The following is a 19,121-nucleotide window of genomic DNA, read 5'->3' as shown; positions in this document are numbered from 1 at the left end:
CACAAACACATAATTGGTGTACTATCCACCTATAATTCATTATCAAAAACATGCGCCAATGTTGATCCTGCTGCTGATATCCAAAATCAGTGTGTAAATACTTTTTTTTTGATATTCTATTATACTGACTAATAACGTGAATCATAATGAGATCTACTGAATGGAAATCGGGGCATTTGTCATCAGTTTCAGTAAACGTCAGCTTGGCTTTTCATTTATTATAAATGCAATCCTGCCTGTCACTGCCTCTGACCACACATTTACTGTGTGTTATACATACGTTTACAAATGAGATTTTAATGCAGGCACATGATCATATTAGAGCTGCCGCGCCAACATTTACAGAAACAGATGTCAGATGAAAGATGGAGAGCTTTGAATTGAACTAACTCCTTTAAATGAAATAAAGTTATTATTTCACTGAATGAAATTTAAGATTGATGCGTTTTATTTTCTGAGTGGCGACTACAAAGTGGCATCTTTAAAGTGGCATTCTTTCACATAGCACAGTGGCACGTTCACGTCTCTCAGCTAGTAGCTATAAGAACTCCGGTTATTACTTTAAAACATGTAAACTTCATAAAACATGTCCAGCCTTACTGTAAATCTTGAATAATTTCTAGAAGCACGATGATGGTCCAAAAAAACTATAAACTTTTTATGCCTCATTACGATTCATACCACTCCATTTAAATTGGAATAACAAACTGGAAGGTCAGCAGCTGATGAGACGAGTCTTCTGTTCAGCATACTGTTTCCCCCTTGGAATCAGATTTCTGCTATTTTACTCAATGCCCACAGTGAAGTGGGATTATTGGCTGCGTCTATAAACAGTGCAGAGTGGTGCATGTCCGACTGTGTTGGGTGCATGCAGTAAGTGTTATAATGATGTTAGCCATTAAAAAACAAACAAACAAAAAAACTATGTCTCAAGGAACTTGAGAGACTTGGTGTGTGTGTGTGTGTGTGTGTGTGTGTGTGTGTGTGTGTGTGTGTGTCACATGATTTGAGTGAAGAAAGTTTACTTTGATGTGGAAAATTAGATTTGAAAGACCTCATGAAAAATTGTATTTTCAAGTTCCAGACTGTTTAGAGTTTTTATTAGAAACAACACTGTGAATTGCTAACATTATACAGAGTGGACCATTTTTCAGCATGATTTACTTCAAGTTTGAGCTCAAACTTGAGCATTTGTTTTTAAAGTTTGCTTAGTAACAGTGCTCATTTGTATGTATAGTCATCAGGGAACGTGAACACATTTAATTACTCTCCAGATGCACTCATAACAGGCTAGTGCAATCATAAAGAAACCCATTGATGACAGTGACTCAGTGTCTCTGTCAGATAGAAAGTGGAGGAGAGGTGAAGGGAGGCGGGCACTCAGTGAAATGATTCTTTCCTCTGCTGATTCCTCAGTAAATCCGGTTTTTAAGTTACAGACCTTTTCCCTCATTTCCTTCTTACTATGTGCCCTCTGTCCCTCCTTCTGCGTTGCACTCTCATGTTTACAAAGCCATTACAGGGTGTTATACACAGGTCAGGCCATGACCACCAGACAGCTGCCGAGCTGAGGTAAATGTCGAGGACAGCCTTCTGTGTCTCGTGTTCTCTGCTTTTTATCCTTCAGGCCTGTCTTGTGGAACATTAACATCAATGCCGCAACACAGAGCTTCCCACACAAATAAAGGGCATTCATGCGTCTTCGGGTCCAGCAGCAGTCAGGCGTCCAACTGGACCAGAGAGAACATCTGCACCAAAATGTCAGTCATTAGTCAGTGTCACCATTTTATTAATTTACCGTGGACTTTAGACAAGCACGCAGTTTGTCTCACGTGGTTCTCACCTTCATTAATAATTACTGTGATCAGGTTAAGTAGTAAATATCATTCACAATTTATATTTCTACCTGAAACCCAGTTTAGAGTTTGTCTGCAGTATGTCATGCACTTTATAATTGCTCATCTTTACTTTTAGGTTTAGGACTTCGAGTTGGTTTGGATTCCCCTTTTGGAATCTGTGTTTCCCCCTTGTACAGACAAACTAAGCCAGTTGGCCTGCCACTCATCAGGAATATGCAGATCAATCTGCTAATTAGTTGCATAGAGTCATTAAGGCTGAGTTAGAACACATGGTTGGCACCCATGCAGGCATGTTAGCAAAACCTGGCCGCCAGGTCACTGGAGTCAACTGTAGCCTCAGAGCACATTTCCCAGCACACGTACATCGTGTATATATTAATGTCACAAGCAGATGTTCTGTTTTAAATACACATTCTGTGATGTTAAAACTAAAGGAAATGTGTTATACAGTAACTAATTAAGTGACAAATGCGTTTTTTAAGTTACAATAAAAAAAGTCTTAATGTCTAATCCCTTTCTTTTAAACATGTCAATTAGCATTTTGCAGCAGTTGCTATTCACTGAACAATATCTGCTGTCTGTTAGTGTCCTTCTAAATAGGTGAAGTTCGCCCTCATGTGAATGATTTGAGTTGCAGACCCATACACAAGGGATTCATGAGGAGCAATGCAAAGAAAGCAGAGTCCATTGTTTTCATGTATTCCATGTTGCCATGTAACAACATTAGTATTAGTATTTAGTATTTAGTATTTATTTATTTATTGTCATTGTCAAGAACAATGAAATTGCGTTTGGGGCTTCCATACAACCCAAAAAAAAGAAGAAAATAATAAATACCCCTTAAAACCCAAGTGTACATATTTAACCCAGTGTGACTCCAATGCAATAAGACAATCCTTAGCAATAATGTTCGTAGAAATTCAGACAAAGACCTGAGAAACATGACAAAATACAACAATGCAACCCATTCAATATTATTGTACTGTGAGATATGATATCAGATATGATAGTTATCTATTTAAGAAAGAGGGGGGGGGGGCAGGAGGGGGAAGAGAATAAAGATATGATGCACCAATGCAGACCAGTTCATTGCTATTAAGAAGTTGGATATGGTTATTGTCCGTGAGAGGGGGGCAGAGAGTTCAGGAGCCTCACAGCCTGTGGATACAGGCTGTTGGCCAGTCTGGATGTTCTGGCCTGTATAGACCTGTACCTTCTCCCTGAGGGCAGCAGATGGAAAAGGTGGCGCGCAGGGTGATGTTGGTCCCGCAGGATACTGTGCACCCTCCTCAGACAGCGAGTGGGGAAGATATTACTGATGTGTTATGAATTATCATGCAAAAATATTTTTTTCACTCACTTTTGAGAGTGGAGAGTTTTCAGGCAATGTTATTTTAAAGTTTGCCAAGCTGCTTTGTGAGCACATGTACAAGTTGCGCTATTTGTTGTGCTGACAGAGTAAGGTGTGATTTGGCTTCTGCAGGGAATCTTTGACATATCCTACGTAAATGACTGACGTTGTTGCCTGCATTTATGTTTGAAACAAATAAAATGTCAGGACTTTTTAAAAACAGCCGTCAGAATGTACCATGTCCCTCCTGGAATTTGCTGACATTTTTGAGTCCTTATATTGATGCTATGTTTATTATTCCTCAGACTGAGACGATTGTTGATCTCTTGCTGATATATTCAAAAACTGCTGCGATAAAGTAGTCAGGAATGCACAGGAGGAATCAATGGTACGGAACAGGCCAATCACAGTAGCTGCGCGCTGCGTCAAGATGACTTGTAGTTACAATTCTAAGGAGGTTACACCAGGAGGGTGTGGGTTTCAGCGGGAGTTTGCAGTTTCCCACTGAAGCATAAATCCCCACCGGTCAAGCACCAAGATGTGTTTGGTTCCCCCAGTGCTTGATTAGTGTATGATTTTGCTTAGGACACTAGGGCATGAGATATTTTCTTGTTTCAGCCGTAACAACAGGTGTTGCAATATCAGAAAAGGCTGAAATCTTAATGACTTTAATAGGCAAGAGAGCTTGTCAACAGCAATCAAAATACATATTTTTTGGATGGTGGGGGGTTAGGCTTAACTGATCTGCTATCCTCTCATTAACCTCACCACTTTAGCACCACCTCCTCCTCCTGTACTGCTCATCTTTCTCTACCCAAGGACTGTTGTGCATTTAGTCGCATTGCATATTTTAGCCTGCCATCTGGTCAGCCCTGCCCGGCGCTACAGGAGGGCCTCCTATCCTTTCATATTCATATTCCACTAGCATATTGTTCCCACCGCTTTTCTACAGCGCAGCCCCAGCAATTCTCCATTTCTTTATTTATTTCTACAGAAGAGGCTGGCAAGCAAACTGCACCCCCCCTCCTAATCGGCGGCTCTTCCAGTTGTCCTATCAAGTGTAACCTGGAGGCCCTTAGCAGAGCAATTAGAGCGGCCTCCCTGACCACCTCTTGTAATGAAGCCCAGCACATTCTGGAATCTATAGCCCCTTTAGTCTCCCCTAATGGGACATCATTATTGTCAAAGAAACAATGTAAATGGAAATGAACATACTCATTAGCCAGTCGCAGGGAGAAACCTTTGCTGCTCTCAGCTTGCAACTCCTGCTTCCAAACACACACACACACACACACACACACACACACAAGAGTGAACCTCCTCCCTTCAGCTTCTGTGGACTGCTGCTCGAGCTTGCTTTATTCCTCTGGCAGCGTGTTTGTTTTTGTCTGCATATGTGTGTACCAAGAAAGACAATGCTCATGTTTTACTCAAGGTGAGAGGGGAGTGGAGTGAACATAGATAATTCCATTATTGGCATTCACTCAGTGTTTCTACAGATGTTAATTGCTGCATGTGTTTGTGCCTGTCTGTGTAAGTGAAGTCTGTTCAAGCTCCCACCCCAGTGCTTCTTTGCTTACCCTTCCCAGGGTGCACCAGTGCAGCGGTCCAGGTCCCTGTCTCCAGCTGGCAGCGTCGGGTTCGGAAGTGAGAGGAGAAAAGAGGCAGAAGAGAGGATTCGAGACCTCGAGGAGCTGCTGCAATTGAAGGTAATTACTTGCCAATGTATACAAATAAATATAATGTCTTAATCGTTTCCACCCCTCTTAGAACAGTTTATTTATCCCCAAGTTTAGAGTACAGTTCTCACTCTGATTCCTTATGGTCGAACTTTATTTTATTAGTCTTTTTTTGCATCTTTTGTCTGTGTATCCCTGCATGACAGTGTTTCTCAAAGTGACATTGAACTACCCGAAGGAGTGGTTTGCTTCAAAAAGCACATTTGTTGTTGCTATATTTTGGTGACATCTGTTAGTATCAGTTTGAAGGAGCTGCTTGTTGCTGTGGCCACTAGCTTAGATATGATTGCTGCTATCAGCTACTGGTTTATATAGAGGTCTGCAAGAGAGTAACAGTGGTTCAATTGCAGTACTGCTGCCACTGCCTCCTCCGTGACCTTCTCTTACGGTGTCTTTCACACATACATACGTACATGGGCGCACACACAAGCAGAGTGTGCGTAGGCAGTGAAGCAGCAGGAGAGAAGCCGCTCTGGTGAAAGCGGATGCAGCCATTTTTCTTTCTTTTTTTTTTATCCTTAAACGAATCAGCTTTATTGGTCTTTTAACCTTCACGTGCTCTGTGATGTTCTTCTCAGACTATTCTTCGTCCTCGTGTTGTTTTCAGTGTCTCCAACTGGCTGCAAGCAAAAGAAAAAAAGTTAATTTTCACCCCCGTGTTGCACTTTCCCCTAAAGCTCACTGCCTTTAAAAAACAAATCTCTCTATCTTCGCAGCTGACCAACGAGTGAGTGATTATCCAAAGGTCATCTCCCTTTGAACACAATCCCAGGAACGCATTAGGCACCATTTCCTTGTCAGATCTGAAGTGTCTGAATTACATCACTGGCAGACACCTCGACAGTAATGCTCAACATAGATTCAGACAACACGCATGACTGTCTTAGTTAATGGTGCCATTTACTTGTCTGCTGTTTGAGGGGCATTTAGCAAAGGTATGCACAGAAAAACGTGACTACATTAATGAGGGCATTTGTTCAAGGCATGATTTAGTGGTTTTTGTCCTTTGCTTGTTTCTGGAAATAAGCAAAATGCCCTCTATCAGTTGCACTTGAGACCTTACCTTCAGCCTCTTACTGTGCAGTACTTTGCTTGGTTCAGTTCGCTGCTGTGCAGTTTTCCAGTCCTTTCCAACAGAATGCTTTTCAAATTGGGTACGGCAGCCATACCATTGACATGTTGACCTTAGCTGCGAACAAACAAACAATTCTTTTAATAACGCCCTCCTTTTTTTCTACTTCACACTTTGAAGTAAAAAGTAGCTGTTGCTGTGTAATTATTTTTCAGCTTGAGAACGTCCACACATGTGTTCACTGACTGAGTGGGGGTGTATTGATCGGTGGGCAAGGGTCTGTGGCCTGATGACCAGAGCTGGTCTGCCCAGGGGGAAGCTCTATAAGGAGCCTGGGAAGCCATGATGTGGCTAATGCCCTGCCACTTGCACCATCCCACCCCCCCGCCGCCCCTCCATCAGTCAGCCACAACTCCTCTGTGTCCCCCCTCAGCCTCTAGTTCCACCAGTTAACACTGCTCTGGTCTGGCCCCTTTCATTAAAGCCCTGTTTTTGAGAGGTCGGGGGCTGCTCGAAAGGGCTGACGATGTCTTGCAGATGTCCTCAGTGAATAATCCACACTAGGGAAAATCCATACTTGTCACATCGGCAGTGTGGATGTGCAGTGCGCGTGTGTGCACACACATTGTGTGTCCAGCGCATATTTGTGTGCGCTCTCTCTCTGTTCTCTTTGTCCTTGTTAATAATAACAGGGCCGAGGGCTCGCATTTCCCTCTCTGCAGGGTAGCCGTGTCATATCAGCAGTAAACAAGCTCCTTCCCTTCAGAAAGCACTCGACAACTCTCCCTAGCCTTGGCCACTCAAGCAGAAACCTGTCCTGCACCCTTCCTTTCACTTTTCCTTTTCCTCCCCCCTCTCTCTCTCTCTCTCTCTCTCTCTCTCTCTCTCTCTCTCTCTCTCTCTCTCTCTCTCTCTCTCTCTCTTTTCCCTCTCGTACTAATTTCTCAGTTCTCTTTCTCTTTTCTCTACTTCCATGAGCTCTCTGTCTCTTTTTCCTTACCCTCTTTCCACCTCTGTTTGTCCTGCCTGTTGAAAGAATTTTTTCCATTGCTCTCCCTGTTAAGGTCAATGTGATGAGGGAGGAGGGATGCCCCTGACAAGAAAAATCTATATGTTGTCTTCTCTTAACTCCTTCTTTAAAGCAGGAGCCCAATCTCGTTCTGTTTTAATAGCTGTCAACAGCAACAAACCCACCACTACAACCCCATATCACAACACACGGTTGTCATCAGTTGGTAACTCCAGTGAGTTTGTTTCTTTGCTGGTTAACGTGAGCGTGTGTGAGTGTGCAGGCCTGTTTAGTGTACAGTGGCACCAGCGACTTGTCATGTAAACGCCTCATTTTAATGATGCCTCAGTTGACCAGAAGGAGTGGAAGCATTTGTTTGGGAGAAACAAGGAAAGTGGAATGAATCTTGACCGGCTGCTTTCTGTTAGGCTGAGATGTTTCAGCTGCAAAGCAGCTTAAATATGTTGGTTTCTTATATTTCATGCCCAGTATGGGCTGTATCAGTGCAATTGCGGCAAATTCCCTTCTTCTGTTAACTTTGATTTGAGTTACCCAACTCAGGACGGAATGTTGCCATTGTGCTTTACAGATGGAGGAAAATGAAGAGCTGAGGAGAGCTCACGATAAACGTCGTGAACGCCTGCGTTTGATTCAGACCAACTACAAGGCAGTCAGAGATCAGCTGAAAGAGATGGAGAAATCAAATGGCATGTGAGTACACACTTTACTGTCTAACATTTCATAATAAACTCTTATCTCACAGGAAATTATGACTGCAAATGAATGGTGAAAGATCAAAATATACAGAACCCACATCTTCATAAAATAAAACCTGTGCATACACAAAGCAACTGGGATAACCTCCAGTTTCACTACGCAGCAGTGAGTGAGAGACACTTCAAAGCATATAACTCGCCTTGCCTTATGTTAAAAGCCCTGTGAAACACTACAACCCCCTGAAACCACTCACAAATAGTCTTAGGGCCCCATTGCGCTCCACATGTTGTCTGACAAGACCTGAGTTCTGGATTTGGGAGAGTGGGAGAAATTCCGCTTTTTTCATCTTTGAAAAGCTCAGAGGTTTTAAGCCCAGTCAAATTGGCCCGTTTTGTGCCAAGTGTATGTGCTCTTCGTCTCTTCTCCCTCAGCGTTCATTAAGATGTGAGAGCCAGAGGCTGGAGGTGTCTGGTCCTGGGGGTGCAAGGTGTTTGAGAAGGCCTGTGGAGGAAGGCTGCAAGAGGGAGGAGGGATGAGAGCCATTTCCTGTTTTGAGCTGCTATCTTCAGCAAAAACCACGGGATTTTTTACACAAAGTGGAAAATGTGCTGGAAAATGTCATTAACATACGGGTTTTTTCTTTGTGTTGTCTCCACTAGTCGTTTCCTACTTTGCTGTCTATTTCTTTTCTCCACCAGCGTCATTAAGACCGCTCAGAGAGTAGCTAAAGGTGCGTATATGTGGTGGCCGTGCGGGAGCGAGGTGTTGACCCCGTCAGCTGTTTTCTCTCTGGGTTAATTAAAGAAAACAGCAGTGCAATGTGAGCCCGTGTGAAAGTGGAGTGAGTGCGAGAGCGTGTTCAGCCCTAGGCTCGACTCGGCTCATGTTAGCTCAGCGCGGCTCAGCAGCATGTGTCTGAGACAGTGGGAACAAAGACGGCCATGTAGAGAGAGCCTCGGCAACGTTTCGCTGTTACGAATGAAACGCTCTGAATGGTAACATTGATTTTTGTTAAAAGAAAGCATGCATGTTCCTTTAATAATACAAACAGGGATTTAGTTCAGTATAGAAAGCCTAATGTTAGATTTCAGTCTATCAGTGTCAGTGTATCTGTGTTTCATGAGTGATTTGACATGAAATTGATGCAATAGGCAGCTTTGCCCTTTTCAGTCTTCCTTGGCACCAACCAGTCACTCAATGTTATGATCTTGGCATTCATTTGGCATTAGGCCACATCCTTAAATAGCTGTTAAGCCCACTGGGGTAATGCCCGCCTGAATGAGAGACAATAGAAAATGACTTAAATACTCCCATTAGTGCTAGGAAATCAGGGGCCTAACAAGTCAGCGGGGATAGGCGTTGACTCTCATTGCATTTCGAGCTTGTTAGGGATGTCCCAACAGCTTCCATGCTGCGTTGTTGTAGATGCAGGGGGGTCCGTTTGATCCCCTTTGTGTTCCTGACCAAACGATAAATGGGTAAGTGCGTCTCTCTTCACCTGCCTGTACGAATGCATTTACTTATTTGCCGTGTCTGTCAGGTTTAGAAATGTTTAGACAGTGTCACAATTTTTTTATTATATTTCGTTTTTCAAAATGACCCTCTGGTAAAGGTACTTTCAAAAGTGCTGTGTTGAGTAGTGATCCAGCGTGTTTCAGATATTCTTTAGCAAAGTCTATTCCTATTCTAGCATTTTATCCTTGGGGCTGATGAGTGTTTTGCACCTTGTGGTGAACCCTTTGTATTTGCTCTTGTGAAGTTTTCTCTTAATGTTAAATTTTTCAAGAATATGCTCACCTGCTTTAGAGTGTTTCTCATGTGGCTGAATGCTGTGAAGGGTTTTCTTTAGTATAGAAAGGAATCCTGTACTCGTAGTTTTTTTTTAAAGATATACCAAAGTGTCGATGTAGCAACAACTAATGTTTTTGCTATCTCTCCAATGTATATCTAATAAACTTCCAGCCTAATGGCATATTTCATTTACTTCAAGGGCGTCGTCCACATGTTTTATGTCCACCAAAAACGGCATCCTAATACAAATGCCACACATTAAATCAGCTCTAGACTATTTAGCTGCTTTACTGATGAAGCAAGAATAAAGGAATGTCCCATAGCTATCTATGACAAAACTACATAGGCAAGAAAAATTTGTAAACTCACTGGAATTACCAGAATTTTTCAATTTTTCCCTGAAAATGTGGTATGATCTTTATCAAAATTCCAGTTATGTTCAAAAGTTTTTCTTTTGTCAGTCTCCAGCATTGCCCAGCAAATTATTGATTAGATGATTGGTTTGTGTGCAATCAGCTGCCAAAAGATGTCAGCAATGTGTCTGTTAGCCAGTCCCGCCCAGAATAGAACTGCCAACCAATCGCAAATCAGAAGAACAGTCCATCGGCTGATCGGTATGCAGGCAATGTGCAGTTGGCCAGTCCCAGTGAAATCACCCTGCCATTCACCATTACTGCACCACCATATTTTCCCAAAATGGTGTGAAGAAGAGAGAGAGAAAAACCCAACTTCTTATTTATATTAGAGAAGGGAAAACATTTTTTAATCAGACTGGGGATGATGGGGGTGAGCAAATAAAATTAAAGGTTATTAAAGCATCCGTACTCTGATCAAAGTTGCGCCCATAAACAGATTCCCCCTGATTCAGAGCAATTAGCCGCAGCAGCGTGGAAAAGTTCTCTCTGTTTCCTCCTGCTTAATAATGGAAACAAGGATACCATAAGGGAGGATGCACTGAGGCCTGAAGAAGATGGCTCTCTCATGGCTCCATGTTCAACAGCTTTTAGGCCCACTGTAAACAAATTAAAATGTATAAAGCTTTACCATGACTTAATAAAGCTTCTTGCACATTTCTTAAGTAATGCAGATGATACACTGCAAACCGGAAATTGCACAGGGAGAATTGAAACAGCTGTGGGTAAAAGATCTTGTACTTACTCCAGGCACTTTTAATGTAGGTTTGGCTTCATTCATTGTGTGCTTTCAGAGAAATGTCAGTCTCTGTGCCTATAGAGTACAGTAAGGTTATGTATTAAATAGCTTTAGACTCTGGGAAACTAACACACTACTCCCATAGCACGCATGTACGGCCACACAACTACACTCTAAAGAAGTTCAAGGGCTTCAAATTGCTCACGGGGACATTAGCAGTATTAAATGAAAACATTTGCCATTCCTCAGTAGCTTCTAACTCCCAGTCACCAGGGTTTAACTAGTATTAGCATAGCACGGCGGCATCTAGATAGCCAATAATGACCATGGGAAAAGGACCCCTCCGCAACAGCGACCCTCACAATCCATTTCCACACCCCTGCCACATTGATCGAGTGAAAATGAGAAGTCGGTGTGTCTGTGTGCGTGACAAAAACGGTATTCTCTTCTCATCTGCTTCTTTTGCAATCTGTGGATTTCTCACTAAAACCTGTTTTAGTTTGCAAATGAAAGACTAATTGGAATTGAATGTGTTGGGCTCTGGCTGATTGATGAGTTGGATGTGTGCAGGGATGCAGTTGGGGGCAGTGGCGATGGTGTGTGTGTGTGTGTGTGTGTGTGTGTGTGTGTGTGTGTGTGTGTGTGTGTGTGTGTGTGTGTGATTTGAAATGGGAAGTTCAATGGAGGCGGCAGCTACTGAGCACAAAGTGTCATTAAGTATTCATAAGTGAGGTGTAGACATTTGAATGACCTCGTTTGCGAGTGTGTTTTTGCCATTATTTACATTTGCATGGCACACAGGGAATGCTCCACTGCCCTGCCACACGGGCAGTGCCCTGGGCTTTAACAAACATGCATACGTCGGTACATGATTTGCCACTGAAATGTCAAAGTCAAGGCTGCTCATTTGAATACTGCTAAAGATGGCTGAATAATAAAAACACAGCAACACTAAGGGGCCTTGTTACCCAGAGTGAATTGGCCAGAGGCAGCAAGTTGATGTATAGTACCAACAATTTTCCCTTGTTAGTAGGTTTACTTTCTAGGGGTGCAACGATATTCGTATCGATATTGAACCGTTCGATACAGTGCTTTCGGTTCGGTACGCATATGTATCGAACAATACAACATTTGTAATTTATTTTATCAATTTTCCTTCTGACGATGCTGTCTGTGTTGAGCGCTCAGTGAATCTGTGTTCGACTACTCCGCCTAGGCTGCACTGTCCAGCGCAGATCCACTGAGCGCTCAACACAGACAGCATAGTCAGAAGGAAGAGCGCAGGGCAAGCTAGCGAGACAGAAGTTAAGCTCTGCTTGCAACAAGCAAATTGAACCTCATTCAGATCTGGCGTTTGGAATTATTTTGGTTTTCATGTGACGTATGACCCTGAAGGTAAGCGAGTCATGGACTAAAGTAAAACAGTATGTTGGATGTGCCATGCAATGCTCAATTACATTGGTGTGAACTAGTGTGTTAGCGCAGTTAGCTCGTTAACGTGTTGGCCATCTAGCCCCATGCACGGAGCGATCGGCGGTAGCTCGTTAACGGAGATTTGCCGTGTTGTGGCGTTAAGGTCATTTCAACGAGATTAACCTGAAAGCACTAGTGGGAACACAACGAATATGACTGCACATTTACGCCGACATCATCCTAGTGCAAAGACAAAAACAACAAGCATGCTACTAACTTTAGCCGAGTCATTTAGACAGCTGTTAGCACATGATTCTCCTTATGCTGCTGAGAATATAGCCCAGAAGAAGCGGATAGTATAGCTTTTATTTTGGAAAGAGACATTTCTCTGTAATAAACTCTCTTTTCCAAAGATGAGTGATTCCTCAATCAGATACAGGGCTTGCAATATCGCTAGCCCGACGTCCCGGAGCTAGCCATTTTTTCAGTCGGGCTACCAAAATCTATCTCTTCCCTGCCCGTCGGGCTATTGTACGAAAAATATATGTCAATGCTTTTGCATTCTTTCAGAAATGTAGCTGGGTAATTATGTCATTGGCATCGGTGAGCCACTGTCAATATGTGACATATTGAAATCGCGTTTGAATTTGCGCTTGTTTTTTTTTGCTTTCACTTTGCAATCATGCGAACTGTGTATAGAGAGCGACAGCACTGATCTGTGAGTGATGATAATTTGTGCACCAATTCCTCTGACATCTCTTATCAATCGTTAGCTTACTATGCAAACATGACAAGTGAAATCTCCCGCAGCTTAAACATGTGAGAGGTTGGTCGCGCAGAGAATCGCTGAGCTTATGTGAGTGCGTGTGTAAAAGCATTTCAGTTCTGCTGAGCCAAATAAGACAGGTCAGGGTGAAGAAGTGACAGCCAAAGAAAAGCTTACCACAAAACGGAGAAGTTATGACAAATCAGACTATAAGGCAAAAAGAAAGTGCAGCTTTATGGTTTCATGGACAAAAGAATTTCTGTGGCTGTAATATGATGAGCTAAATAACCAGGGCTGCACATAAGTGGTCCGCAGGTGCGCATTCGCTGTCAAAATAAAAAACACGCACAAGGGTTAGGGTTAAATTTAAAAACTGTACTTTTGAGTTAAAATATATATTTATAATTTTAATAAATGACAAATTAAAAATGCATGAACATTTTTTTGTATCGAAAAAATATCGAACCGTGACACCAAAGTATCGAACCGAACCGAACCGTGAATTTTGTGTATCGTTGCACCCCTATTACTTTCCTTATGTCCGTATGTGTGCCAAGTGAGCCTGTGTTTTTCAGTTTCGCTTGTCTATGCATCTACACTTTGGTCTTCTTTTGTTGTGTGTCTAGGCCAGGTGGAAGGATACAGCGTGCAGCGCCGTGGCAGCTGCGGCAAGAGGACAGTGATGCTGTATGGAATGAGCTGGCCTACTTGAAAAACCTCACCAGAAAACTCTCTATTGAAAAGTAAGTTGCCTGCATTAAAAATTCCCTGCCTGAAAACTTCCAATCTTTAAGTTGCAGTAGACTTGTTAGCTCACATGTGCACCTAGAGTTTAGCAACAGTACTGACACTCCCAGCTTGAAGTTACTTGAGAGATGCTTTTCATTTCATGTTACTTCTTTGTTACTTCTTCTCTTTGCTCCTTCTTTTGTCTTTAGTCTGTCTCTGGATGTAGTGTAGCCATTGTCTTGTTTGATCTAGAGAAGCCCCCTGTAACCGTACCACTAACACTGACCCTCTGCAGTGCTACACAAAGCTTGGCCTAAAGCCATGGTCTACCTCTCTCCAGTCTTCCCTAGCCTTCACCTCTGCTCACCTCTTCCCTTCTCTATCTCGTGCCTCTGTAACCTCCCCTTACCCTCTTCCTACTTGTCTTCCCAGTTGTCTCCCTCCGGCCTTCTGTGATGCTGCAGTAGGCTGAGGCCAGAATTCTAGTACTTCCCCACCACCACCCCCTTCATTGCTTTCCCTCTGCTCACCCCCCTGCCCTGTCCTCCTAATCCCAGCTGAGCTCATTATGATATAGCCCGGCTGGCTCTCTCCAAGCCTGAGCTGTCCGAGCTAATTACAGGCTAGCAGCCCTAGTGCCGCTGATGCTGCCTGTTAAGGGATGTCCGTCCGCCTGCCTGCCTGCCTGGCCACGACTAGAACTGAGCAGACCCGAGCACAATATGATATAGAGGCGGGGCGTGTGGGAGTGAACAGACCGCAGTGAACATGCAGGTTCCTTGGAACTGACCTGCAAGGAAAACCACAAGGGATGGAGAGCTGCTGGCCTCCTTCCTAGCTGTGCAACTGCCTCATCCTTAGGGGTTGGTGTTGATCCCCCTCATGTGCCCCTGACCAGCACTCCACCTCATTTCCTCCTTTCCCGGCCCTCACATGCGACCTCACGACGGTCGCTTGTGGAAAGTAAACTTGGCTGAGATGTTTTTAACTTGCACTTTAGAAACAAAACCTCTCAATTCCAGGGCAAGCATCTTCACACACGTACAGCTCAGCAGGTTCCCTGTCACTTTTCCCATCTTTATTCTGCTCCTCCTTTCATACCTGTTGTGAGAATTAGCAGGAGTGAAAATAGTTTGGGACTGTGAACAAAGCCAGCTTAACCAAAAAGCTTTACTTTCCCGCAACTCACAATGCAAATTTCAGTTGAATGAGTCCATCCTAGTGCAAATAATCAAAGACGGTCCTGTTACCCTAAAGCAAATGCCAGGAAAGACTTGGGGCATGGAGGGAAAAATTTGCTTTTCACTGACTAGTATAATAATAAATGTGTTCATAACAGTTCTGTCAGATAAGTGTAATTGTTGTCTCATAACAGCTAAAATAAAGGCCCTTATTAAGCTTTAAATAGCTAGTGGTTGGTTTAGAGGAGAGTCTCTGTATAAACTCTATTTGTCTTTCATTTGGTTTCCTCATTGTCATGATATCATTCACAGATGCCTTCTTTCACCTTCTCCAAAAACAGCACATTTAAAGCACTGTCTTGAGGCCCAAATGACCATTTCCCACAATGAATATTGCTCTGATAACTTGTGCACAGTGGGTCCCTAAAGCACTAAGAGAGGGTTATCAAAACCAGCCCCCTGTAATCTAAGCACTTGAATAGCAGGGTGAGGAGGAAGGTGAAACAGGTCTGTTCTGTTTGTTCGCTGATTTGTCGGCTCCCTGTGGTTTAATTTAAGGATGAATTAGGCAACAAATTACTTATTATTTGACAACTTTTTACTTGAAAATCATAGCAAACACCTATTGCGTGAACTTGCAGGAAGGATGACTTTTCATGTAACATTAATAAAGGTCTCTTTGGGCAGCACACGCAGCTAATACTAATTTGTTGAGTTTTGAAATGCTTTTGAATGAGTATTATTTTAGGCTCAAGTCTGTATGAATATGAATCAGGTCTGTAAACTGGCAGCACTTTATAATAATGTCACACTATTATGCATTAGTAAGGTCTTAGTTCCTTATTAAGAAGTGCTTAATTAATCATTTATACAGCATTGCTCTTTAGTATGTCATTTATAAATTCAAATATATTTATCCATCGTTTACTGTTATCCCATATACAGCTATCACTACTGTATCGCTATTATTGCTGCTATATTAATGTTAGTAATAATCATAATCATAGACATAGAAATAGAAATAGTAGTATATTTGTATTTATAAATGGCATACTACAGAGAAGTAATGCTATATAAATGATGAATGCACTTGCTAATACCTTTGCTTCTGCACGGACAAAACATTAGTGCTGTTGGTCACTGATGTTAGGTCATAAAGGTGCATTAAAATTTTACAATTCCTACCTCCAACTTGGAAAAAGTCTGTTTCCAAAACAATTGCCTAGAAAACAGGATAAACAGGATGCAATAATTTACAAAATATTAGAACGTATCACCAAGTCAACATATTAAATGCTGACTTACAGTATTTAATGCACGTCTCCACGCTTAAATTTCTCAAAGGTGGCGTGCCAGATTTGGTGACCCCACTTTTAATGTAGCATTAAAAGACTAACAAAAGTTGTGTATTTCCTGTTTCCTGAGAAGTGCAAATTGTTTTATGTGGGACTAAGTTTAGATCATAGGCATATGGTGGGGGAAAAAAGGAGGGAAAGCATATCCCTGGGGGAAATAAAATGTGGTGGTCCATTTTTCTAATTGTAATTTTCTAAAGGCCATTTCCTCTTTAGTGATTTGATATGCCATGTTGCATTTGGCACAGCTCAGCTTATGCAGTTCCTTACAGCTGGCAGTGTTGCCAGCACTGGGAGGACGCAGAGCATCTTGATCTCCTCTTTATTTTATCTCCCCTAATCACTTATCTCAAAACACGAACAGATTTTTTTAGCTGCTCTTTCTGTTTAATGCCTCTCAGTATTAGGCTATATTCCTGCTGAGCTCTGCTCTATCATGGTTATTTTGCATTTCATCACAACCCATCTCTCCAGTTGTACCATTAGCCTTCCAATATTAGCTGCTAGTTTTTACAGATACTGCTTTAACAGCCACTAGAGTCACACAGTGAATTTCTTTAGTTTTCCACTTTTCTGTAGTGATCGGTGATGCGGGCTCAAAATTATGTCACAATATTTAAAGATAATTTACTGACAATTTAAAAAAAGAAAAATAACTGAGTGTTTTGTTGATGCTTGAAAGCAGCATTTATAAATCTTTTCAAATGCACCACAGTCTTCGATAATGCACTTCCTAATTGGAACTCTAAATATATTGAAACAAGATGCCAACAGCAGCATTATAGTAGTGGCCCAGTATCATATCCAGTCCTACAGCATAAGTCAAATATCAACATAAAAGCTTTAAATTTAAAATAAAATTATAGTATAGCCACTGGTCTAAACCTTGGTTTTCCATCCACTGTTTGCTTTCCCTGTCATATGGAGTGCATCTAGCCAGTGCTCCATCAACACCCATTTGAGCCATTTGTTCACATTTGGGTCACACATCACCAGGTAGTTGTTCCTCCTCCTTCATAACCTGATTTTACTCAATGGTCTGTTTTTTTTTTTTTTTTGCCTCAAGTGGTAAAACACATGTTGTTTCCACCTTTAGTGGGAACAGTTTACTTGCATATTTTGCAGAGTGCTGTGCTTTGCCAGAGGTTGCTAAAGTAGCTTCCTTTTTAGGCACCAAATGGTCATCAGAGGCTGACATCTGACTCTTGCTCTTAGACATGCCTGGGCTTGTGTCCTTGTTGTACACACTAGGGAACATAAAGGCACGCTGTTGCGAGCAATAATAGCATGATAAGATATTTTTATATAACATAAAAACATTTATATTGGTGTTATCACAGCCAGTATGATGTGACATAGCCCTTCTTGCATCTCAATAACATTTCTGAATTGATGCTAGATCACAGCTGTTTTTTTTTTTTTTTCTGAAACAGTTGTTTGGGCAGCGTGGTGGTGTAGTGTCACATTACAACAAGAAGATCCTGGGTTCTAGCTCCCCACAATCATGATAAATGGATGAAGAGATGGATAAATTGATTTTTTTTTAATGGGAAACATTGAGTGTGTGTTAAAAATAGCAGTTTTGGAGGAGACAGTTGACCTAATGTTGTCCTCTTCCCCTCACCCCAAACTGGTCCAGGCAGATGGCCGGGCTCAGGGAGGGCCGTCTGGGGCTCTTGAGGTTTCTTCCTGATAAAAGGGAGTTTTTCCTTCCCACTGTCACAAAAACACTTGCTGATACGGTGTCATGACTATTTTCTCTGTACTAGTGTAAGCACTTTGAAGCAGCTGTTGTTGTGAGTTGTTGCTATATAAATAAAACTGAACTAAAAAAAATTTATATACTGGAAGTTAAAGAACGAGTTTAAATATTTCCATAAGGTTTATGTTAACCCATGCTTTGAACGGTTCATCATTAGGGCCCACTTTGATGGTTTTTGCTGTTCATCGATACAAGGTTTCATACAAACTCCTTTATGTAATAATGTCATCATAACCAGATCAGTATAAAGGGCAATGTAAACATTCAGCATTTAAACCTGTTTAGAGTATCTCTTAGCTTTCTCTATGTTTTTTAAACAAAAATAACATAATAAGACAAAAAATAATAAGACAAATAAACTAACTGACACCAAGGACTATTTCCTACTGGTGTTGGTACGTAGCTGAAAAGCAACTGTGGGCATGGTATGCTAGAAAATTCGCATTGGGATCATTTTATCTGCCTCATTATGCATCTGTCTGCGGCGCTCCATGTCCGTGCTTGTTAATTGTTGTTAAAGGTCTGTTGGTAAAAAGAGGCAGGATTATTTAGGCTCCATAAACAGAATAAACACATGCAGTGCACCCTCAGACTTAAGATGCTATACTCAGACGACATCAAAGCATAAATTAGCTAGCGATTACTGGGGAAAAAGCCTTTGAGATCATTTGCAGTGCTCCTCTGTAGAGAGTGACCATTATGGACGTGAACCTCCCCAATAAGCGACGTTGACTCTAATTAAGTTTAATAAAGTTTACCCTCATATTCCTCTATTTTTTTTTCGTTTCATCTTGATTTGCTAAAAGGTATTAGAAGTAATGAGAGTCTTTTGCCTCCCGGACCAGGGCTTAGTTGGAGGAGGGACACATTTGTTCACACAAACAGACACACAAACAGAATGTTATATGCATTTTCCTAAATCAGACAACTAAGGTTTTCCCTCATTAATTATTTGGAAAGTCAGTTACTATGCTAAAAAAAAGCCATCTTTACACTTAGCTGGTAATTATGTTGCAGGCTTTAGTGGGTCATCTTATCCCAGCGGTCCCCAACCTTTTTTGCGCCACGGACCGGTTTATGCCCGACAATATTTTCACGGACCGGCCTTTAAGGTGTCGCGGATAAATACAACAAAATAAAACTAGTACCGGTACTGAAAAAAAGAAGATTTATTCATAACACACGTGAAAAGACCCAGGAAAACCAAGTTAACGTTAAAAACGAT

General features: G+C 41.9%; 1 protein-coding gene across 1 annotated transcript in view; it reads left to right on the top strand.

Annotated features, from left to right (window-relative positions):
• Positions 1-19,121, top strand: part of cntln (centlein, centrosomal protein) — a 92,665-nt gene that overhangs the window by 23,047 nt on the left and 50,497 nt on the right. The window contains exons 10-12 of the mRNA XM_085355829.1: positions 4,800-4,919; positions 7,620-7,741; positions 13,496-13,612. Of these exons, the coding sequence (XP_085211955.1) occupies positions 4,800-4,919; positions 7,620-7,741; positions 13,496-13,612 (359 nt within the window). The remainder of the gene's footprint in view (positions 1-4,799; positions 4,920-7,619; positions 7,742-13,495; positions 13,613-19,121) is intronic.

This window comes from Diplotaxodon limnothrissa, linkage group LG6, assembly GCF_057381915.1.
Source record: "Diplotaxodon limnothrissa isolate DT_005_m linkage group LG6, D_limnothrissa_male_GT1.1, whole genome shotgun sequence".
Classification (NCBI taxonomy): Eukaryota; Metazoa; Chordata; class Actinopteri; order Cichliformes; family Cichlidae; genus Diplotaxodon; species Diplotaxodon limnothrissa.
Note: the sequence above shows the minus strand (reverse complement) of the source record. Positions and strands in the feature narration are given on the sequence as shown.